The 25075-nt window shown below is 41.6% G+C and overlaps 1 protein-coding gene and 1 long non-coding RNA gene across 3 annotated transcripts in view; one reads left to right on the plus strand and one right to left on the minus strand.

Moving 5' to 3' along the window:
* Positions 1-2466: 2466 nt before the first annotated feature.
* Positions 2467-17983, minus strand: LOC125752914 (uncharacterized). Its single transcript, XR_007403525.1, has 3 exons — positions 17435-17983; positions 3177-3241; positions 2467-2518 (listed from the first exon to the last, which is right to left on the minus strand). It is a non-coding gene; the product is annotated as an uncharacterized LOC125752914 (long non-coding RNA).
* Positions 16867-25075, plus strand: part of RELN (reelin) — a 492310-nt gene continuing 484101 nt past the window's right edge. For both annotated transcript variants that reach the window (XR_007403524.1, XM_025449216.2), the window contains exon 1: positions 16867-17122. Coding sequence is in view for 1 of the 2 variants with exons in the window: in XM_025449216.2 (XP_025305001.1) it covers positions 16867-17122 (256 nt within the window). In the remaining variant the exon portion in view is untranslated. The remainder of the gene's footprint in view (positions 17123-25075) is intronic.

The following is a 25075-nucleotide window of genomic DNA, read 5'->3' on the forward strand; positions in this document are numbered from 1 at the left end:
TCAGGTCATGATCTTAGCGTTGTGAGATCCAGCCCCCTGTGTTGGGCTCCATGCTGAACGTGGACCCTGCTTGGGATTCTCTCTCTCCCTCTCCCACCACTCTCCTCCCCCACCCCCACCCCCGACATGTGTGCTCTCTCACTCTCCCTCTCTCTAAAGAAAGAAAAAAAAAAAAACTGTACAGACGAGTAGTTGCAACAGAAATGGTCTGGTTCAAAAAGCCAAAAATAGTTACCATGTGGTGCTTTATAAGAAAAGTTTGCCGACCCCTGATCTAGGCCAGATGTTAGAGCAGCAAACTGATTAAATTAATCGACACTACATTGTGGATGACTACTTCTCCCCAAACCACCCCCTAGAATGTTAACCTATTAAAGTGCAGGGATGCCTGGGTGGCTCAGTGATTGAGCATCTGCCTTTGGCTCAGGTCGTGATCCCGGGGTCCTGGGATGGAGCTCCCACATCGGGCTCTCCGTGGGGAGCCTGCTTCTCCCTCTGCCTCTTTGTGTGTCTCTCATGAATAAATAAATAAATTCTTTTTAAAAAAATAAAATAAGATGCATTTAAGACAAAATTAATTGCAATTATGTGAATAAAATCTCAATGGGTACTTGATAGATGTATTTTAGTAAGTATCCTTCTCAAGGCTTACCAGAAAGTACCTCTGTCTTCAGTTACATACTTCCTTTACTGAAACCTACTTTTAGTTTGCCAAACCCACTATATTTGCTATTTTTCTGTTGACTCTGCTTGAGTTGCTCTTCCATTCCCCACCCTTTTGTACAGAGATAGTTCCTACTTGTCCTTAAGACTTAGCCCAAGGGATGCCTGGGTGGCTCAGTGGTTGAGCATCTGCCTTTGCCTCAGGTTGTGATCCCGGGGTCCCCAGATCGAGTCCCACATCGGGCTCCCACAGGGAGCCTGCTTCTCCCTCTGCCTATGTCTCTGTCTCTCTGTCTCTCATGAATAAAAAAAAAAAAAAGACTTAGCCCAAGTCTCCCCTAAGGCATTTATTATTACCCACGGAAGCCTTCTCTGTACCTCTACCATCCCATTTCATTCTTTTTCTTGCTGACCCTTATTCTAAGTATCACAATGCATATTATTGATTTCATCAAAGTCTTGGTCATCATTATTATAATTACTTGTCTGTAGGTTTCCTCTATTAAACTATAAGCTCTTCTCTTTACTCTTATATCCCCAGGGTTTGGCATGAGTGTTTGGCATACAATAGGTAAATAATACTTAATGAATCACTATTTATTAATCTTCCTCAGTTTGGCCCCTTATAAGCAAAATTTTCACTACTGGGGCAGCTGAGTGGCTCAGTTGGTTGAGCATCTGACTCTTGGTTTTGGCTCAAGTCATGATCTCGTGGGTCATGAGATCGAGCCCTATGTTGGGCTCCGTGATCAATGGGGAGTCTGCTTGAAAGATTCTCTCCCTCACCGCCCCCACTCTTTATCTAAAAATATATATATATATCTTTTTAAAAAATTGGGCTACCTATTTCAGTTGGAAGAATATTCATTAATAGAGAGCCTCCTCAGGAAATTTCCTTGACTGTTGAGTGAATGAAGTCGGTAAATATCATCTGCAACTGTATCCTTTTCTGTTACAGAAAACTTCACTTTTTGAGCACTGCTAATAGCTGTTGAATTCCAAGATAAATTATTTTTTGTGGTGAAAAGTTGCCAACAAGTTCATATGCTCAGAAAGTATGGATTATAGTTTTTTATAAGCCCAGGTATGTTGAGGCATTGATAATGTAGGCAGTATTTTCTCAAGAATGAAATGTTCCTGAATAATTTTCCCATTATGTCAGTACACAGCATTGAATCGAATAGTATTAAACAAATCCTTCTTTTTTATATAACTTTATTGGAAAGATTTACAGAATCATATAATATTCATGTAGGCTTTTATCATGGAAGTAGCAAACTGAGGATCCGAATAGGAAACGCCATTGATATTATTAAATTTTACAGAACATGGGAGTCCTGGCCTCTGTTTTACAAAGGTCCAGAATTTTCTTGCTCAGGTCAAAATTTCTCTTGCCATGAATGCTAATTCTGAAAGCCAGCCCTGATCAGCACTCATCATTAAATGGAAGAATCCATGCAGATGTGTCAGACATCCTGCAGTTACTAGAGAGCTACATGACACCGGAGTGAGCCTCCACTGCTAGACAATGGGAGGACATTTCAATCCTCAGATGATGTACTGGACATTTGTTGTTTGTTCTGTTTAGCACGTCCTTTCCTGTCTCTTAATACATTTTCTTTTGGGGACCCACCCCCTCCTCCCTCATAATCCCTGTGGTTTTGGTGGGCCTATACCCAGTCACCCTAGGCTCTAGGAAATATGCCTAGGACCGGGCCAGTCAGCACTTCCATCACAGTGACTGTTTAGGGATTGGCACACAACTCTAAGCCGATGCAAGGAGGCTTGGTCCTGTAATGACGAAGACTTGCCAACGGCTACCCGTGTTGAGAAGGTTTTCCTGAGAATGACAGACCTGCAGGAGAAAACAGACCTGAGAGATGAAGAGTGAGTGGAGGTCCAGCAGCATTATTTAGACGGAAGCTATAACTTCCCTCGAACATTTCTGTTATCTTAACCAACAGGTAGGTTTTTTTGGATTAAACTGATGTGACTAGGGTCTCCATTGCTTATAACCAAAAGAGTCTATCAACTCAAATCTACAAATAATAGTGTAATGAAATTTAAAAGTTATCTGGACAAGATGTCTGGGGAAAGTCCAGAGAGCTCAAATAATTGAAAATTTAAAGAAAATATGAAGAAAATGAATATCTCTAAAATTTTCCAGCTATTTTCAAAAATTAGATTCTCAGCTGGTGATGATAGGTGAGAAAAGATACTATTATGTTTTCACTTCCCATTGTTTACTTTCACAAACTTGGGTATAAGCATTTTAAGTATTTTAGTCATATTTTAGGCATGAATATTTTAATATTATCATTGATTTTTAAGTAGAGGCTATAATGTTTCTTTAATTACATGTTTTCAAAGGGTTAATTCATTCTTTTAAAAATATTTTATGAAAAAAATATTTTATGAAATATCTCATACATATGGAAATACACTAGAAACATAAAATATAAAAACATATGAGGAGTGCCTTGGTCAGTTAAGCATCTGACTTTTGATCTCACCTCAGGTCTTGCTCTCAGGGTCCTGGGTTCAAACTCGGCATTGGGCTCCATGCTGATCATGGAGCCTATTTAAGGAAAAAAAAAGAAAAAAGAAACATAAGAAATAACATATAATATAACCAACATCTGCATACATACCTATTAGCCTAAGAAATGTATCATTACAAATAAAGTTGAAGCTCTCTTACCTTCTTCTTGGACAAACCCCTCTCCCTCCCTCCTAGAGATAATTACCATTCTGAATTTGTTGTTTACCATTACCATGCATTGCTCCATACTTTATCATACATGTATGAATGCCTGATCAATAAATAGTATTATTTAGGAGATAAATAAGCTTTACATAAGTCGTGTAATAGTGTATGTTTTCTCCTGCAACTTACTTTTTAAGTTAAACCTTATGTTTATGAAATTCATTGATGCTGAAATGAGTAGCTTTCTTTCATTCATTCTCACTACAATATAATATTATATTTCAAGCTCTTAATCAATTGAGAACCCAGCCAGGGGGTGGGGGAAATCTATGAAACAGAATTTTTACTTAACTTTAGCTGAAATTTAAGCATTTCCTTTAATTATAAAGTGGGAAGCCAACCATAGTTATGTGTGACTTTATTACCAAGAGGAATCATGGGTATTTCCATATCACACTATGGTTAATACAGAGAGAGAGTTTGAAATACAGATATTTACTTTGACATTGTTAGTTGTTATCTTGCTACTCTATTTAATGAGTTAATAAAACATATATTACCATATCATAACTTTTTAGTATGCTGATAATAACCATATTTCAATACAATTTGTTTCTTTGTAATCCTATATATTTCAAGGCATTTAAAACATTTTAAACATTTGAGAAGAGGCTCATAGGTCTCATCAGACTGCTAAAGAGGTCCTAGGCACAAACACAGTTAGAAACTTTGCTCTCAAGCAATTCCACACCTAGATATCTGCCTAAAAGAAATGAAAATGCACATCCAGACAAAGACTTACATGGGAATGTTCAAAAAGCACTATTAATAATAGCCAAAAAAAGTGAATGGGTCTATCTATACATTACAATAATACTTTAGCAATTAAAAAGAACTAACTGGGCTCCCTGCATGGAGCCTGCTTCTCCCTCTGCCTGTGTCTCTGCCTCTCTCTCTGTCTCTCTGTCTCTCTCATGAATAAATAAAATCTTAAAAAAAATAAAAATAGAAATAAAAAGAACTATTGATACATGCTACAACATGGATGAATTTCAAAACCATTATACTAAGTGAAAGAAGCCAGATACAAAAGACTAAATTTTAAAATTTCATTTGTATTAAATGTCCAGAAAAGACAAGTATAAAAATAGATACATATAGATACACAGTAAATTAGTTGTTGTCTGGGGGAACCAAGGCAGATGAGATTAACTGCAAATGGGCTGGAGGGATCTTTCTTAGGGTAATGGAAATGTTCTAAAATTGGATTGTGATGATGTTGCACAACTCTAAACGATTTACTAAAAATCATTAATATATGATAAAATGATAAATAAAACGGATGAAATTTATGGTATTTAAATTAAACCTCAGTGAAGCTGTTTAAACAGCAAGAAACTTTGCTCCACTGTACGACCAGATCATTTATTTATTTTTCTATTAAAGGTGGTTTTCATTTTTGTATTTGCTATTAATATAGCAATATTGCTTTGAGCATTCTTGTACATATCTCCTTCTGCACCCCCTGGGCATGTCTCTGTGCTGTATAGCTAGAGGCAAAATTACTATATTACTTCAACTTTGCCAGATATTGAAATATTGCTTTCCAGATGGTTGCCACAATTTGTATTCTAGCAACAATGTATAAGAATTCTTGTAATTTATAGCCTCACCAATACTTGCTATTGTCAGACTTCTAACTTTTGCAGTCTAGTAAGTATGAAATGGTATCTTGTTTTAATTTTCGTTGCAACATTCTCATCTGGTAGGAGACACCGTTTTGCCTTCTGTGGCCAAGGGCAAGACAGTGTAGTGGTTAGATGCTAAGGGACATTGCGCGTAGGTTTGAATGATGTTTCTACCACTTCCTAGAGATTGTAACTTGGGAAAATTATTTTATAATTTTAGCTATATATAACTTCATATTTTAACTTATTCCTGCAGAACCTGTTTTGTTCTTGTGTCGTTGTGCTTCTCTGAGTAGAATTATTTTATATTTTTCCCTGTTCTCCCTGTAGGGAGTCAAATCACTCCTAAAATATACAAACTATATTGAATGAATAGGTGAGTTACAAAAGTTAGATTTTTATGAAGAAAAAAAGTATCATAGGTAAACTGAAGAACCTCAAAGATACAGCAAAAGTTTTAAAAGAGTAAGAAAAAAAATACAGATTACCTTTCCAGTAAGTAGCAGTGAAGGTGATAATTCACTCTTCAGTGGTAACAATGAAAGCCAAGAAACAATGTACTATCTTCAATAACTGAAAGGAATTAACTGCCAACTAAGAATTCAGTTTGTTCCTTTGCAGTCTTTATATATGTATTTCCTTTTATTCTGGTCCTATTTCACTGACGAGGACCTTTAATTTGGTGTGAAATAAAAATGGTGGGGGAGGGCACCTGTCTCATTCTTGATCTTAAATGTAATGCTTATAACATTTCGCCAATTTGCAAAATGCTTCTGTAGAATTTTTTTGTTAACTATCCTTCATCAGATTAAGGCAGTTCCTTTCAATATTTCATTTTGATCCTTACAAATAGATGCCAAAATTCCTATATCTTTTGAAATTATTCTTTAATCTTTCTTCTTTAATTGTGAATATAATGAAGAGCTTTGCTAGCGTTAAATTATTCTTTCTGGCATAGCGTGAACCCAACTTTGTCATCCTATATTATCTTTTTTATATTTTGCTGAATTCTCTTTACTAGTAATTTGCTTAGAATTTGTGCATAAGTGATCACGTTTGGTCCATAACTTTCCATTCTCCTACTGTCTTGTTTGGGCTTGGTAGATGGTACCCAAGCTGATTCCGTCTGCCACTCCTGCCTCCTCAGTGGCCGTCATTCTGCACTTAAGCCCCACACACTCAGATGTATTGAACATGATCTTTAAACTCTAATTTTTAAAAAGGTTTTTATTTATTTATTTGAGAGAGAGAGAGCACAAGCAGTGGGGAGGGGAGTGAGAGGGAGAAGCAGACTCCCCGCTGAGCAGGGACCTCAATGTGGGACTCGATCCCAGGACCCCAAAATCATAACCCGAGTCAAAGGCAAATGCTTAAGCGACTGAGCCACCCACGCGTCCTGATGTTTAGACTCTTATTAATAAAGATTGAAGTTAGTGTGCTCTTCCTGAACACTCTGAAGTCTCAAATTACATTTTATATATGGATTCCACAACTTAACTTTTTTTTTTTATGATAGGCACACAGCGAGAGAGAGAGAGAGAGAGAGAGAGAGAGAGAGGCAGAGACACAGGCAGAGGGAGAAGCAGGCTCCATGCACCGGGAGCCCGACGTGGGATTCGATCCCGGGTCTCCAGGATTGCGCCCGGGGCCAAAGGCAGGCGCCAAACCGCTGCGCCACCCAGGGATCCCCCACAACTTAACTTTTAAATCTCTGATATGAGGGGGACCTGGGTGGCTCAGTGGCTGAGCATCTGCTTTTGGCTCAGGTCATGATCCCAGGGTCCTGGGATCGAGTTCCACATCAGGCTCCCCACATGAAGCCTGCTTTTCCCTCTGCCTGTGTCTGCCTCTCTGTGTTGTTCATGAATAAATAAATAAACTCTTTAGAAAATATATAGGTATTCTGGTTAAGTTAAACTACATTTCAAGTGATCCCATCAAAAAATTGTTATAATTATAGATACTGAATTAGTTCATGCACTTCTGAACTTTTGAAATATCTTGTAATTGGAAGAATTTTCCACACACTAACTTTTGGCTCTATACATTTCACACCATGTTATCCTTCCACTCTTCACATATCTCTGGTGCCAGGGCCCAAAGGACAGTTTATAATATAATGTCTAAACTGTACTTACATATCATGACTCCAGTGAGGTCCACAGAGCAGACAGTAAATTTTCTGAAAGTCATTCTTTACTGGGACAGCAGCTAGCAGTAACTTAAGTCTATACACAGTAACTGCAAACTACATAAAAATAACCAACAAAACTCAAATCTCTAAGTCGACTTCCCTTTAACCACTCAAAAAAAAAAAATGCTCACAGCCACTGCCATGACAATCTTACACAAGGAGAAATTTGGAGTAGTTAGAATAGAAAGGAAGGGAGATCTTAACCATGGGTTCAACATATATTTTCAAATTTTACAAAAACATATGACTATGTGAACCCATTTCTAGTCTCCCCACAGGGCCTTGGAAGAGACTCATACAAGTGGAAGGCTCTATACCTAAGGCTGTGGCCCTAGGTGGGAAGTGGAGTTTCAATTTTATTATTTTCCATACAGATAAAGAATTGCCTCTGGATGTTTATTGAAAAGTCCACTTTTCCCTCCACTTTTAATCTGCAGTGCCAACTGCTATACATTGAGCTTCTATATAGTTGGGAACCCATTCATATATGCTCACTGCACATGGTTCCTGTTTCCCCTCATGATTAGTTCCTTTTTAAAAATTTTCTGGTCTCGGGAAGCCTGGGTGGCTCAGCGATTGGGTGTCTGCCTTTGGCCCAGGGCATGATTCTGGAATCCAGGATCAAGTCCCGCATCTGGCTCCTTGCAGGGAGCCTGCTTCTGCCTCTGCCTGTGTCTCTTTCTCTCTCTGTGTGTGTCTTTCATGAGTAAATAAATAAAATCTTTAAAAAAATTTTTTCTGGTCTCTTAGTGATTTCCTTTATTTCCTATGAGCCCAATAACACAAGAAAATTATGTTTTATGCTGGATCTAGCTGTTTTACAGGAACCAGGCCTCCCAGAATGTCTAATATTCCAGGCTGCCAGAAGCAGCTATGTCTGCCATGAGGGTTCTAAATTTTAGGTATCAGGTCTTGAGATTGCCTGGTCATTCTTGATAGTCCCTTATTCTTATATTTTTGAAACATTTTGTTTTTCTGCATTTTATCAATAAACACATCTGGTGTTCTATAGCTGATAATTTCAGCGTCTGAAGTCTTTGTGGGTCCGATTCTGATTATCTACTATTCCCGTGGACTCACTGGTTTCTCCCTTCTCACAGTATTAGTGACTCGTGATTGCAAACATGCGTTCAATGCATCTTTATCTGTTGTAGTTCTTTGAAGGCTGGCTTAAAGGAGGTTTATTTTTCCTTCATAGAGACCATTTGAATTTGTTCCTTCTAGATGCCTGGGAGCACTTTTAACCCAGGACCACTTTAAAATTAATTCTTGGCTTGAGGGTTTTCAAATAAAACAGAAGTATGAATTTGGGCCACATGTTCTTTTTTTTTTTTTTTTTTCTTTTTTTTAGAGAGAAAGAGAGAGAGCACAATCGGAGGGCGGGGGGAATAGAGGGAGAGGGAGAAGCAGACTTCCTGCTGAATAGGGAGCCTGACTTGGGGCTTGATCCCTGGGCTCAATCCTGGGACTTTAGGATCATGACCTGAGCCAAAGGCAGATGCTTAACCAACTAAGCCACCCAGGCACCTCCTGAGCCACATGTTCTTGAGAGCCAGACTTGGGTTTCAAATTTTGGTGAGAGCATTCCCCTGCCATCATTACTTTATGCCAAGATTGAGACAAATGAGAAAATTTTTCTAGTTCACCTTTTTGTTGAAAGTCTAGCTGTTTGAAGATCAATCATACCTTTAGGCATGGGTTTTCTATCGCAGTGCTTTAGGAACTATCTGTGGTATGTCACCAAAAGAAATTTTTATAAAATACAATTAAAATTAGTTACTAGAAAAATGGATTGCTGCTCAGATGTTACTACACTGTAAAATTATTCTAAAAGTTTCTAAATCTCTTAATTTATGTACATATTTCAACATGGACTGGCAACAGATAATTTACAGACCGCTCTGCAAGCCCCACTTTGGGTAGTACAATCCTATCATTCTTCCCACCTTGGGCCGACCCTAAGCTTTATCTCCTATTCCCACACCCCCCATAGCCTTCAAAATGGAAGTTCAAAGTCTATTGAAATGGGAGATGTCAGAGTCCTGGGTGGATTGGGCACCTACTGGCTTATCTCTTGATTCTTGCTTTTGCTTCATTTTTTACATCTTGTAGATTTGTCTTTATATGTCACTACTTTGGCAGTGCATTAAAAGCGGTTTCACCATGATCCAGTGTTCCCTCTCCTCACTGAAATATATGCATAAGTTCACCAAAAGACATGCACAAAAGTAATTTTTAACCACATTTTTTTAGTTGGCCCAAACTGAAAATAGCCAAAATTTCCATTAACGGTAGACAAATAAATTGTGATCCTCACCATATACTGTATGGTAATAAGAATGAACAAACTATTGCTACACGCAGCAACTGGATGATTCTTAAAAACATGACGTTGAGTTAAAGATGCCAGGCATAAAATCACATATATTGCATAACTCTGTTTACATAAAGTTTAAAAACAGGTGAAATGAACCATCTTGAAGACATGTTATGTCTCTGCTTAAAATCCCTTCCGTGTCTTGGGGGAAGAGTGGTGGCTCCAACAGGTCATAGGCACTTCTGCCTAATGTTCTCCTGATGCTGCTCATATGGAGTCTTCCATTTGTGAAAATCCATTGAGCTCTGTACTTCTGATTTGCTTACCTTTTGGTGCATATTTATGCTTTATTAAAAGGTTTACTTAAATATATTTAAAAAATAGTTTATCCAGCAACAGTCACTAATCTGCAAAAGCCTGAAAATTGGGCACGATCTTTTCCCTCCCCTTAGCCCTGTGTCTAGTGATTCAGTCTATCACACGGGGCTGTGGGTCTTTTAAATATTCCCCATTCCGCCCTCCCCCCTCCTTCTCCTCCCAGACCATCATCTCAGCTGAGCTACTTGTACCACATCTGAGTCTTCTCTCCGTATTTACCTTCATGCTCCCCAATCCAATGTAACCAAGATGACCCAAGGTGTCCCTCAAATGTATATGACCTCGGGGTATGTCCCTGTTTACAATCCCTTCAGTGCCACCCCACTGCTTTCAGCAAGAAGACCCTGCTGTGGTTGAAAAGGCCCTGCCCAGCCTATCTACTGCTGTGCTCACAGCTCATCAGGGCCAGTCTCCCTTGATGCTCTTTACTCCATCAGCTCTGACATGCTTTCAGGTCTGGAATCCACCACTTTGCTTTCCCCGTCGTCATCTTCTTCACACAGAGGTGCTCTGGGCTGAAATATGTTTTTTCTCCTTCTTCCTCAGCCCTTTTTACCAAACTAATTGCTCATAAATCCTAACCTCACCCTCTTGCTCAGGTAAATCTCCACTGTTCTTTTTCCCTTCTCATGCTGTATTCCCCTTTAAAGCATGCATCACTTTTATAAGTCCCTCATTGATTGTAGTAATTGATGTTGATATCTGTCTCTCCCACTGAAATGTAAGCTTTATGGAGCAGGAATTGCATCGGTCTTGTTCACCACTTTTCCCAGAACCTAACACAGTGCTCTGCTTGTCTTAGTCGTTCAATTAATATTTGCCGAGTAAATGAATGAATTAATAATGTACTTTGCTATACTGTAACAGAAAGTGCGCTAGAGACAATTATGCTAAAATATTCACCGGACATTTATTTAAACCCTTGGAGAAATTTAGCAGAATATTTTTTCCTCAGAAAGTTTTTGGCATTTAAAAATTAATTAATTCCTTCAGATCATGTCACTTCTTGACCTAAATCTTCCCCATCGTATTGATGTGATCTGGCCCCTTCCTGCTTCTCTGGCCTCATCCCTTACTACTCTTCCCTTGTCATGCTGCTCTTCCTGAGCCTTGAACATCCCAAGCATTGTCCTGCTTTAGGGCTTTCATACTAGTTCTATGGTCTTGTTGGATTGTTTTCCGCCTACATGTTCACATGGTGGACTCATCCATATTCATGAAGTTTCCAATTTCACTCTCCAGAGAAGTTTCCCCTGCCGCTTCAATCTAAAGGGACCAGTTTGCCTTCGATGCTCTCCACCACATCATCCTGTTTTATTTCTTCGCAGTATTTACCAGTGTCAGGAATTATGTTGTTTTTTTGTGCTCATTTACTGTTCAGTTCCCAACACTAGACTGTAAACTCCATGAGGGCAGGCACTGTACTAGCTTTATTCAGTGCTGTGTCTACTGTATCTAGCAGTTTGGCACATATGAGATGCTTGATATATATTGATCAAATGACTTAATGAATGTGAAAGTGTAGGAGCATTCATTCATCCTTTGAATGTAGGGCAGTGCTATACAATAGGCCACTCTATGATGATGGAAATATGGATAGACTATGGATTAGTCAATGTTTTCCAGAGAAACAGAATGATTAGGATCTCTCTCTCCCTATCTAGATATATATAAGAGGGTGTTTCCTATAGTAATTGGCTCATGTAGTTATAAAAGCAGAAAAGTCCCACAGTCCGCCATCTGTAAACTGGAGAGCTAAGAAAGTCCATGGCATAATCTAGTCTAAGTCTGAAGGCCTAATAGTGTTAAGTCCTGATTTGAGTCCCAGAACTTGAGAACTAGGGGCACAGATGTCTAGGGGCAGGAGAAGATAGATGTGTCAGCTCAAGCAGGAAGAGAGGGTTCTCCATTCCTAATAGAACTTTTTTGTTCTTTTAGGGCCCTCAATGAATTGGGTGATGCCCACCAACATTGGGGAAGGCCATCTGCTTTGCTCAGTTTGCCAACTGAAATGCTAATCTCTTCCCATAACACTCTAATAGAAACACTCAGAAATAATGTTTTACCAGGCATCCCTTGGTCCCGTCAAGCTGACATACAAAATGAACTATCATAGTCTATAAGTCTGCTCTGTCCAATATAGTAAATATTAAACACATGTAGTTATTGAATGCTCGATATGTGCCTCATGCGCCTGAAAAACTCAATTTTAAATTTTGTTTAATTTCAATTTGAATAGAACCTGTAGGCTAGGGCCTACCATAATGGACACTGCAGCTCTAGAGAACCTGATTTAGGATGGGGGGTAGGCAAGGTCAGGGAAAGGTCTGAGAGGAAAAAAGCATGCAAATGGAGATGTGGAGGCTGAGTTAACAGCATCCAAGTGGGGGGTGAAGTGGAGGAAGGAAGGCTGAGAGTGTGTACTTAGGGTATAAGGATTGGAAAGGACATGCTAGAGAGAAAAGACAGAATCCTTGGAAGTAGAGAAGCTTAAAAAGAGAGAGAGAGAGAGAGAGAGAGAGAGAGAGAGATTTTTAGTGTTGAGGAATTGGGATCTTTTTCAGAAATTTTATGACACGATGACATTTTATTGACCTGTGGTTTATCTCATTTTTGTATTTAAATTTGGGGTGCATTAAGTGACATGTGCTGGCAGGACATGCATATCAGAACCAGTCCTTTCCCAGTGAAGTTTCAGTCCCTGGAGACTTCACTAACCCTTCTTTTGCTTAAGAGTCTCAACCTTTTCAGATTGTACCGTATTTTACAAGTAATACGTTTGGGAAGTTTACTTTTGTGTAAGGAAGGGTTTCCTGTTATTTGGCCCTTTATTACTACTTTAAAGTTTAAAGAGTTGATTGATTCCAGTTTGTTCACTCTCTCCATATATATGTATATATACACACATATATATTTATATTATTATATATTTACATAATATACATATTTATATTATACATATTGATATTATATTATGTGATATATATATTATATAATTTTATATACTTTCTGCTTGACTTTTCCAGAGTAAATAAGAGTAGAAGTTTACTTTCTCACACATATCAAAACATTTGCTACTTGGGGGTCAAAAAATAAATAAAAGGCAGACAGTGAGTGCATTCTTACAACTTTTAAAAGTGATTCAATGTCTGTTTTGTATTTTTTAAATTTTTTTTCTGTTTTGTATTTTTATCTGGATTGATCATCTCCCAATGATTTGAAAGTTGTGGATCTGATTTTATATGCATATACATACACAATATATGTGTTTCCCATTGTGTTATAATTATTCGAATTCAATACTGGGCAATGATTTCTAATTCCCAGAAAGAAAGGATTTATAGTCTAAAAATGCCTATGTGTAATTTTTTTGGTAGACTAATTACCACTTCAGAGCAGTTTTAATTAAAAAAGAATCTTACCCCATTTAAGCTCCCTTTCCCACAGATTTACTCATTTTTCACCCCTGACACCACTTTTTATTTTTTGCAGATTTTTTTTTTTTTTTGATGACGGCCAATTTTTCTTGAAAAGCATTTCTCTACTTTCCTACTTAGTTTGAAGGCTTGTAGATTTTCTGGACCAGACAGATATTCTTGAAGATGTTTATTATGACTTATGAAATAGAAATAAGATCTAAGGCTTAGCACAGGAGCTGGGAAACTGGAAGTTTTGACCTGTAACCTACTTTGCCTTCTCTTGTGGGACTTAAAGTACACTGCTCTATGAGGAAGATGCTAATTCCTGATGTTCAAGGTGATTCTATATAGATCTTGTGTATTATTTTTAAGATTATTAAAAAGTATTAATAATAGCGAGTTGAACTGGGTCTGACTGTGAAAGTATCAGAGATGTGTAAACTTGGACCTCTATTACTGTAAGAACACAAGTATTCATGTTTGTCCAAAGGACTGCTAAGGGGGGTGTACCAGCATCTACCCCTTTCTTAAGCAACTCCACACCACTCAGGGCATTATTTAAACAGTCTCTGTGTCTGTTAATGAACAACCACGGGGCTGAAGTCAGAGGTTTGAGCCTGAGTAGTTAAGAGTATAAAAGTCACCAAAATACAATAGCGAAGTAATGTTGTAAAAAGTGAAGAAAGCACAGTAAAAGGGGAAGGTTGGAGGGCAGCCCAGGTGGCTCAGCGGTTTAGCATCGCCTTCGGCCCAGGGCCTGATCCTGGAGCCCCGGGATCGAGTCCCATGTCGGGCTCCCTGCATGGAGCCTGCTTCTCCCTCTGCCTGTGTCTCTGCCTTTCTCTCTCTCTGTGTGTCTCTCATGAATAAATAAATAAAATCTTAAAAAAAAAATAAAAGGGGAAAGTTGGAAAATGAACTTGGTTACATCAATTGAATGCCAAGAAAGCCATGGAGAGATGTACAAGAGAATATCTCCTACAGAATAGAAAGAGGGGGACCTCTGGGAATTGGCAACCTTCTGGGAATTAAGTGCCAGTTATGTCCTGGACCAATTATCGGTGCTTTTCCTCAAGACAATTTTTTCTTTTTTAGAAAATTGTATTTATTTATTTTAGAGAGAAGGAGAGAGACCATGCGAGTGGGGTGAGGGGCAGAGGGAGAGAATCTCAAGCAGACTCCTTGCTGAACCCAGAGCCTGATGCAGGGCTTGATCTCACAACCCATGAGATCATGACATGAACCAAAACCAAGAGTCAGAAGCTCAATGGACGGAGCCACCCAGGTGCCCCTAAAGACTATTTAAAGCAGCAACCTTGGCAACAAGCATGGCCAGATTTGATCCCAGACTCCTCTTCTTAGTGAGGGCCCTTGTCAAATCACTTAACTTCCATGACTCTTACCTTTCTTTTCTGAAAAGTGAGGATAATTATATCTACTTCACAGGGTAATGTAAGGATTAAATGAGGTAATCTGATGTTAGTAAAGAATTGTTGTCTTCCCATCCCTCGAACAATACCAATATGCGTTCCTTAGAAGTGGTTTGAGCTGGTTAAGTGCCGGGACTCTGGAATCAGATTTAAGTCATGGCTCTCTCACTTACCAGCTGTGTGACCTTGGACAAGTTACTTGACCTCTCTGTGCTTCACGTTCATAACACGTAAAATGATGATCTTGAGAGTACTTTCCCCATAAAGTTGTTATGAGGATTAGAAGAGGTTAATGTATGAAGTGTTTAGGATAGCACTTTGGCACACAGTAAACATGTGAAAGTGTCAGCTAAAAATGTGCAACGGTTTGGATTCTTTCTAGCAGTGATTCATTTTGTCTTAGGTTATGTGCACATAACGGGGTGGGAAGATATGGTAACAGTTATGCCAGCTGTGGGGTAAGTTTCTTGTAATTCTGTTTGGGGCAACGCTGCCTGCTGTGAACAGGTGGTGGTGGTAGTTGGCCTTCCAGCTAAGGTTGTCGATGGTTGCAGGGCTTTCTGGGTGAGAGCCTTGCAGGGCCGGCAGTCAGCCGGTCTCGCATCCAGCCTTTGTGACTGATGTTGGGCAAATGAACATTTCTGACTGTTTCTTCCCTTGTGAAATGGGTAATTTTATTTTTATTTTTTTGCCTCTGGGGTGGTGTGCCTGTAACATGTGGTAATTTACCTACAGCCCATGTAGCCTGCACCCAGCACGGAGCTGAGGGGTGACCATGATTACATCAAATATATGTAGAGCAGCTGGGCCCTCGGGGCTCGTAGCGGGGAGCACAGAAGGCAGCTGGGGGGGGCCCTTCCGGCCGGTCTGAGCTCGGTCTGGGTAAGACGAAGAAGAAGCAAGGTCTTATTTGTGCAACGGAATGACTGCGGAGGTCCCCCCCTTGGACCCTGCCTTTCACCCCCCCCCCCCCATAGGCACAGACGCCATCCTTTCCAGTTTTATGATCTAGTCATCTCCGTCCGTGCGGGTGTCTCTGGGCTGGGCGGTTAGCAGGCGTGGGCGGGGACAAGCGCTGACACCTGGCCTGACACCTGCCGCCGCGCCGCTGTCCGCGGGCTCGCTCGGGGCGCCCCGGGGCTGCGGCCGTCCCCGCCCGGGAACGCGCTTCCCATCGCTTCCCCGCGGGCCCGGCGGCCGCGCAGTAGCCCCCGCCCCGGTCGCCGCTGCCGGCGTCCCCCGGAACGCGCTCCCCTTCCCCGTTTCGGGGACGTTGGTCGCGGCTGACATTTAAAGGAAATAAACACTGACTTTAAGAATCAGCAGGTCCCCCGCGCGCGGGCGGCGACGAGCGCCTGTCGGGGCTGCCAGGGCCGCTGCCGCTCGGTCTCGCCGGCCGCCCGGCTGCGGCTGCGGCTGCGGTCGGGGCTGCGGCTGCGGCTGCGGAGGACCGGGCGGGGGCGGCCGGGCGGGGGCGCATCCCCGCCAGCAGCGAGGCCGCGGGGCCCCGAGGGGCGCGGGGCGCGGGGCGCGGGCGGCGCAGACAAAGAGGCGGGCTGGGCCCGGCCGCCGCCGCTCGGCCCCCGCCCCCCGCCCCCCGCCTCTCGCCCCTCGCCGCGGGGGCCCCGACAGCGCCCCTCCTGGGACCGGCGGCGGGGGGCGGGGGGCGGGGGGCCGGCGGGGCCCGAGGTGCGCGCGGCGAGCGGGGCGGAGCGGGCGGGGGCCGGCGGGGGCCGGGCGGGCGCGCGAGGGGCGGGCGCGGGGCGGGGGCGCGGCCGGGACACGTGTGGCGGCGGCGGCGGCGGCGGGCGGGGCGGGGGCCGGGGCGCCCGGGGCTTTAAGAAGGTGCGGAGCGGGGCGGGCGCTTTCCCAGGCCCGGCCGAGGGGCGTCGCGCGGCGGCGGCGGCGGCGGAGGGAGGCGCACGGCGGAGGCGGACGACGCGCTCCCGGCGCCCGCAGCCCGCGCCGGCTCCCCCGCGGCCGCCAGAAAGTTTGCGGGCCGCGGCCTCGCGCGGAACTTCCCGGCGGGGCCGCCCCGAGCCCGCCCCTCCCCGCGGGGCCGCCGGCGGCATGGAGCGCAGCTGGGCCCCGCGGACGTGGCTCGTGGCGCTGCTGCTCGGGGCGACGCTGGGGGCGCGCGCGGCGGGCCCCTCGCCGGGCTCCTCGCCGGGCCCCTGGCCGCGCTCCTCGCCGCGCTTCTCGCCCTTCTTCTTCCTGTGCACGCACCACGGGGAGCTGGCCGGGGACGGCGAGCAGGGCGAGGTGCTCATCTCCCTGCACCTCGCGGGCAACCCCACCTACTACGTGCCGGGGCAGGAGTACCACGGTAGGTAGCGCCCGCGCCCGCGCCGCCTCCGCGCCTCCCCGCCGCGCCCCGGGCCCCGCGCTCCGCGGCCGCCGCGCCGCAAAGTTGCCGGACCGAGCGGCGACCCGGGCAGCGCCCCCCGCCCCCGCCCCCGCCCCCGCTCGCCGGCCGGACCTTTGTCCTGGCGCCCGGCCCCGGCCGGTGACCGAGGGGCGCGCCCGTCCCCGCCGCGAAGTTCCCGCCGCCCGAGCCCACAGGGACGGGTCCCCGCCGCGTCCCGAGTACACGGGTTTAAGGGGAGAGAGAGAGAGAGAGAGAGAAGATTGCTCTTACTTTGAACGTGCTGCTTGTTGTCAAAAGTGATCCCTGTGTTGTTTATTGATGACTCTGTCTTTTATCTGCACAGCTTTGATTTCCAGGTAAGGGCTGCAAGCCCCTTATGGTGTAAAGGTACCTTTTTCTTTCTTTCTTTCCTTTTTTTTTTTTAAAAGGATCATTGCGGAGTCCTTCATCAAAATCAGACGCTGAGGAAGTCTACTGTAGCTCCGAGAAATACGATTTTATATGATGCCTGTATTTTGACTGTTTTAAGCCAGTACATCGAGGATGTGGGGGAAATGCGATATTGTCCATTTTCTGTAATTTCCCCTGGCACTCCTGAAGATCGCGCCTCCGTGGTGCTTCTAACGGTGTGACAGGCACTCTTTGATTAGAATTTCAAGGCAAAAAAATACCTGCACCCAACCAAATAGAGACTATTGCCTAGTGATCTCATGTTGTAGTTTCGATGTCTTGTAGGCTCGTAACAATTACTGACATAGCGGGAGATAATCCACCGAGCAGCTGGCATTTCAGATAAACATGCATGTACGAATGATAAGAGTCCTTAAGTTTTCTGTTTTCTTAAACACACACACACACACACCTTCATGTCTGCTTTAAAATGTTTTACGTCAATAAATGCTTTCTAGAGGTCTAAAATCGTGCTCTTACAACTTTCTTGTGCGTGATGGCAGACTTGTCTGTAAAGTAGGAGTCAAATTCAGGGGGAATTTTAGACTTTGAAAAATTAATTTTCTGTAACGAGTCCCTTCCTTAATAAAGTGTTTCTCTCATTCCCTTCCCAAGAATGTTCTGGCATTTTTCTCTGATATCTCAAGAATCTTTAAGTGGAAAGACCAGCCAATATGATGGCAACCCAGACCTAACCCAAAGACTGATTGATTGAGCCTGTCACTTGGTGTGACCCTTAGCAGAGGTGCTCGCCTGTCATTAGTCTAAGTGAGAGTGGTAGGTAAGTGAGCCAAAGCTGGGCTAAAAGGTATGATTGTCAGGTAGTGATGGAAGACCATGGTGATAATACAAAGCTTTGTTATTGGGGGTCCCCCCCCTCTGTTTTCCGCATCCTTTGTAAGGTGCTGGCATAGAAAACTTAATACTAAAATATGACATAGCCTTTGCTTTTGCTCTAAAGCTAGCAAATAGAAGTCATCCAGAGACTGACCATAATCACATCCCTAAGTCTGAAAAAGAATGAGTGCTAGAGAGTAAGAAAAAAGTGTAATACTTCAAGTTGGACATTGTGGGGAAAGCTTCAATTTCTACCTCGTTTCTGCCATCAGAAAAGGTAGAGGAATTTTATTATGCAGCTTCAAGAAGTTCGGATTATTATAAACTTTGAGAATCATTAATGTCATATTTTTTTAAAAAAGATTTTATTTTATTCATGAGACACACACACAGAGGCAGAGACAAGAGGGAGAAGCAGGCTCCACGCAGGGGCTCCAGGATCACGTCCTGAGGCTGAAGGAGGCGCTAAACCGTTACATCAAACGCTTAGATTTTTAAAAAGATTTTATTTATTTATTCATGAGACACCCAGAGAGAGAGGCAGAGACACAGGCAGAGGGAGAAGCAGGCTCCCTGTGGGGAGCTCGATGCAAGACTGGATCCCTGGACTCGGGATCACGACAGGAGCCAAAGGCAGATGCTCGACCACTGAGCCACCCAGGTGTCCCAAACACTTAGATTTGAAACTGCCTGTAGCTTCAGGCCTTCAGTAAGAGTTTTTCCCTGTAAAATGTTCTACAGGTAGAAGAATTGTTTAAAAATGAAATGATGCTTCCTTGTGTGTCTTCTTTTTTAGACTTTTAAAAATTAAGGTTAAAATTATATAGCATCTTTAGGAATTGAATTGATGAGGGGAAAACTTAATATACATTTCTGGTTGGCTCAACATATATGAGACCAAAATAGCAGATCATTCAAAATTTTTTAAAGCTCACAAATCTGTAAAATACTAGCTTCAGGTTTTGTTTCTAACCTTCTCAATCTTTAAAGGTAGCTATTATGTCAGGAAAAATCGGTCTTATTGATGATTTACATCGAACTCATCATCTGGAGCAATCATGTTTGGGTAGAGGTGATGGGTGTCACTTTCTTACCTAAGAGAATGCATCGAGATGGAAGAGGTGTGTACAAGGGCCCCTAACACAGAACGTTACTGTGGGTCAGACTATGTCAGCTGCCCTCGGAGACTTGTGCTGTGTGACTGAGCTCAGGATGTGAAATGCAGAGGCAGAAATCACTCTCGTATAAGCGTGGTTCAAAATTACAGGTCTCTGTATGTGTAATCTTTATGCAAAGATCTTATTGAACATTTTTTGGGATGCCTTGGTGGTTCAGTCGGTTAAGTGTCTCCCTTCAGCTCAGGTCATGATCCTGGGGTCCTGGGTTTGGAGCCCTGCAGCATTGGGCTCTCTGCTTGGTGAAGAGTCTGCTTCTCCCTTTCTTTCTGCCCCTCCCCCCATGCTCTCTCTTTCTTTCAAATAAATAAATAAAAATTTAAAAAAATCTTTCAAAAAACAAAAATATAATACTAAAGAATTTGAAGCTTGCATGTCTAACAGAGTTGTCATATTTCCAACATTAAGTAGTGTACCTATGTATTTGCAGTTTGGGCAACTCTATAAACAGTGCATGATTACTTCTACTAGTTTTCATCTCTTAATTAAAGTATGTCACTCGTTATCTCTGTTTTCATCTGCTCATTCATTCATTCATTCATTCATTCATGAGAGAGTGGGGTGGGGGGAGAATCTTAAGCAGGCTACATGCCCAGCACAGAGACTGGCACAGGGCTCAAGCTCACAACCCTGAATTCATGACTTGAGCTGAAATCAAGAGTTAGATGTTTACCCGACTGAGCACCCTCATCTTCTTACATCTTTTAAATTCTGTTGTCTGACTTTCTTCAGATGGCATCATTAGTCACAGTGAACTGTGGTGTCCTTGCATGTGTATACCACATTGTAGAAGCTCAGCAGAAAGAGATCTTGCGTATATCATGTTGAATTGGAAAGGTCTCAGGATCAAAACGACCCTTCCTTCCTTCCTTCCTTCCTTCCTTCCTTCCTTCCTTCCTTCCTTCCTTCCTTCCTCCCTCCCTCCCTCCCTCCCTCCCTCCCTCCCTCCCTCCCTCCCTCCCTCCCTCCCTCCCTCCCTCCCTCCCTTCCTTCCTTCCTTCCTTCCTTCCTTCCTTCCTGGATTTACTGTTTTTGCACAAGTCCCAAAATATGGTCAGTTTCCACAATATGATTTCCAGGACCAAACCTAATTTTTTTTTTTTTTTTTTTAGAAGTTTGTGAATAACGGGCAGATAGGAAATAGAAACCTAGTTGGTCTAGCCAGGTGGCCATTTCTCCTTGCTAACCAAGCCTGGCAATTCTCTGCTCCTTCTCCTAGGGACCAGGGCAGTATTGTGAAACATGCAAAGGTCGAGTTGATGTCTGCACCTTTCCCTTCCCTTGATAATCCCTTTTCCTCCCCCTCAACCTCAGGTTTCTACCTATCCTTTTTTTTTGTTTGTTTACAACTTCCTCCCCCAGCTGATTTGTGGAGACTGTGACTCATCAATACTAAATTTTCCCACAGTCTTAATTACACTGGTAGAAAAATATTTTTCCTTTTTCTTTTTGTTTGGAAGAATTTTAAGCATCACCAAGCAGGCAGATAATATATTTTGGGATAGAAAGACTTTTAGAAATCCCTGAAATCATGTATTAAGAACCTACCTGCTCACAAGATTGGCTTTACTCAGTCACCATCAGAGAGGAGAGGTCAGACATTAGAAAAAGCATCTATGAAAGCCAAGCATAGGTAAATGAGTCTGGAAAGTGTCTGAGCTCGGGTAACACAATTTATCTGAGTCCCAAAATAGGCTAGAGTCCCTATTATTAAGGGGGTGTGAGGTGAAAGGAAGTGTTCCCTTATAGTGAAAAAATATTCTAAAATATTGAGGGAAAAATTATCTTTAGCAGAACTGAATTAGTGATATGGTGTATTGCTTAATAGGGGGATTGTATTGTATTTTGTAAATGCAGTAGCACTGTTGGTACGTCTTGCATGCTATGTTTCCATTCCATTATTTATTTAATTGTGTTGTGGGGTGATTGGGAAAATCAATTTCTACTGCTAAAACAGCATTTACAAAAAAAAAGACATAATTGGACAAAGAGCACTTTGTTATAACAGTCACCGATACTACTATTATTAATACATGTGTTCTGGAATCAACGGTTGCTACTTAAAAATCACTGTTTGAAGGCAGTGCAATGTAGTGACCTTTCAAATATAGGAATGATATATATGTCAGGCATAATTTTTGGTAATATACTCCAGATAAAATTCCTTTCAAAGAAATGATTTTATCATCTGAATTAAAGTAATCTGATGTTGCTAAGGTAACTATTGTTTGATCAGGTGTGTAGGTATTTGCCCTTTACCTGTCTCCTGATTCCAGAATCAGCACATTTAAACTCTTAGGATAATTTGTCAGATGCAATTTATAAGTGAACTGCAGCTGTGTCCTACTTGTATGTGACTGTGAAAATTGACCAGTTTAAAGCATTTTGCTCTACTTGTTATATATTTCATCTCACTCTCTACAATTTATTTCACTCATGTTTTACCGATGTGGTTCAAATTGTTTCTTAAATCATATAAATCTTGCCTTAATATATATTCCCCTTGTGAGATTCGATTCCAACTGTAAACTTAAATCGGGTCTTAGACTCATAATTGAAAACACCTCATTTAGGCACATATTCTTACTTTATTCACAGTACATTTCTAGAAATTATTTGATTAGAGTATTACCCTCCAATTTTTATGAATCTTTATTTTAAACTTATTTTTGTTTTCATTAAAAATGTTAAAGAATGAAATAAAGTTGCGTAATTGTAATCATACATTTTTGACAGAACTTACTCCCATAGATTTTTCTTTTCACCTTTAAAAAGTAGGTTATAAGTATTGTAACAAGATTTTAAAGCCCATACAATTGACTTTGAAATTTTTTCCAAATTAGGGGTGCCTGGGTGCTCAGCCAGTAGAGTATATGGCTCATGATCTCAGGTCTTAAAAAAAAAAAAAGAAAGAAAATTTTTAATAAATTAGTTCATTCAAAAGAATAGATCTGAAAGCCTTTTTGATTTATTTTTTTCCTCCCTGGAATTGATCAACTTTATAGAATGACCTGGGAACCTTACATTATCAATTATTTAGAATGTGTTGCATATTAAGCCATAATTGTTCTTTTGATTATTTCAAATGGCACTCACTATGTCTTTAATGTTAACAGATGGTTCCTTAGTATTTCAAATAGCCTTTACTTTTGAAAAGCATAAATAGAGTAATCAGTACTTTTTGAACATTGGCATTTTAAAAATTGTATACTCACACAAAATATAAAGTTCAAAAAAATTTAAGTTCTTTGTGTAATATAAAAATAGCAAAAATGGATGGCCCTATACTCTGTCAGGAAGAGAAGGAAGGTGGAATGCACTCTGTTAAAATGGTAGGTTCATTATCAACAAAGAGAAATGGTTTGGGCTTCGTCTGAGGAATGACATAAACACATACAAAAAGAGAAACTCATTTATCTAAATATTTTGGTTCCAAGAAACGTTTGATTAATCCATCCCACTGATTATTTAGAGTCGTTTATTAAATAACCAAACTGCATAATTTCAGTCTTAAGCAAAAGGTATTAAAAACATATTTTCAGAAATTGAGTTTTCTTTTCTTTTTTTTTTTTTTTAGAAATTGAGTTTTCAAATGTGAAGATTTCTTAATGACTGCCCAAATTCAGGAATGGTGTATTTTTTAAAAAAATGATTCTTGGCTGTCCAGTAATTCCCCATGAGGTGATTTTACTTTGGTTTCAGATGTATAGCTCAGAGAGTGATTTTCACCACGGTATCTCAATGATACTCATGCCCATCTCAATGAAGGGAAGAAAGCTTCTAAAGGATTGAATGCTGTGCCTATGGGTTTAGCAATTATTTCTAAGATGTGCTTTGCTAAAACTATACATATTTTTTCCTTCTTTATTCAATCCCATGTAGGAACCAATATAGCAGCAGATGGGGGGATGTGTGGAAGGATCAGTACAAATGTACAGATGTCGATTTGTGGCTTAAGGCAGCTCTAATCACTCAAAAAGCAAAGTGAAGGTAATTAGGTAGCTTTTGAATGCTGCAAAGAAGTAGTTATAGGAACTCTGATGTTCCAGAGTAAACACTGAAACCCAGCTTATCTTTTGATACTAAATTATCTTAGAATAATAAAATTATCCTTAGGAGGAAAAAACTTTATTTGGAAAGCAGAATAAATTAAATTTTATTGATTAAAAGATTCTTTGCAACTAGAGAAGAACTCATTAGTGTTTGCCATTGATGTATGCTGGTCCCCACACACCAAGTAACATGGGGCCATGAGCATAGTTGACCAGTCACTGCTACATTCACCACAGAAATTGACTTTTTCTGCCTTTCCTGCTAAGCCTGCTCTCCTTCCATCTGTATCTCACCTGCTCTGTCCCCCTTGGTCCCTTTCTTCTTCCCGCTAAATTTTCTCATCCTCTTTCCTCCTCCTTCTACCGTGTTGCAGGTCTTTGCTTTCCCTGCTTTACAACTCTCTTCTCTTGTGCGTTCTGTTCTTTCTCTTTTTTCTCTTTTCCTTCTTCCCTTCAGATTTTCTGTCATCATCTCAATTTTTCACTCCATTGTCTGTAACATGAAAAATATCAGTAGATTTATATCAATTATTGTACTCATTGGGTATCTGAAATCATAGAAGCGGATGGGTAGACTTTTATATTATTCTCTTAAAAACTTAATATTTCTGTGACATGCATTTGCCTTTCAAAAAAAAAATCTGGGTTAATTACTCCTAAAAGAAAAGCAGGCCCTTCCTCCTCCATTGTAAAGTGTTTCAGAAAAACTTTCTGGTCTGTCTGTAGCAGTTTGATCCTGAGTTGGCCACTTTCTCCACTGCCCCTTATTTGGTCAGACTGCAGATTCTGAAGTTTATGCACAGAAGCATTTGTACACATTGGGAGGGGAATTTACATTAATTAGAAAACTGCATGCACAATTGGCTTGAATCTAAAAGACAGCTCTATCTGGATACATCTGAATGCTTGAATCCAAAGAATCTCTTGTAGTAAACCGATGAAGGACTTTCTCTATCATCACCTCAACCACCTCAAGTCGTCTCTTTTACTTGCTGGTCTCACTGCCAAGGCTCATAACTGCAGTTGTGTAGGTATGAAATAAAGATGCCATCTCATCTGGTTGCTGGCACATAGGTCAAAAAGTGGGGTGGGGGCCTTGGTATAAAACAAACACTAGGTTGGAGATGTGTTGCTCCGGGGTAAGTACCATGGTCTTTCTTGAGCAAGATCTATTTTTTTAAAATTTTTATTTATTTATGATAGTCACAGAGAGAGAGAGAGAGGCAGAGACATAGGCAGAGGGAGAAGCAGGCTCCATGCACCGGGAGCCCGACGTGGGATTCGATCCCGGGTCTCCAGGATCGCGCCCTGGGCCAAAGGCAGGCGCTAAACCGCTGTGCCACCCAGGGATCCCAAGCAAGATCTATTTTATTGTTTTGTGCCATTCAACGATACGT

The sequence above is a fragment of the Canis lupus genome, chromosome 18 (assembly GCF_003254725.2).
Source record: "Canis lupus dingo isolate Sandy chromosome 18, ASM325472v2, whole genome shotgun sequence".
In the NCBI taxonomy this organism is placed as follows: Eukaryota; Metazoa; Chordata; class Mammalia; order Carnivora; family Canidae; genus Canis; species Canis lupus.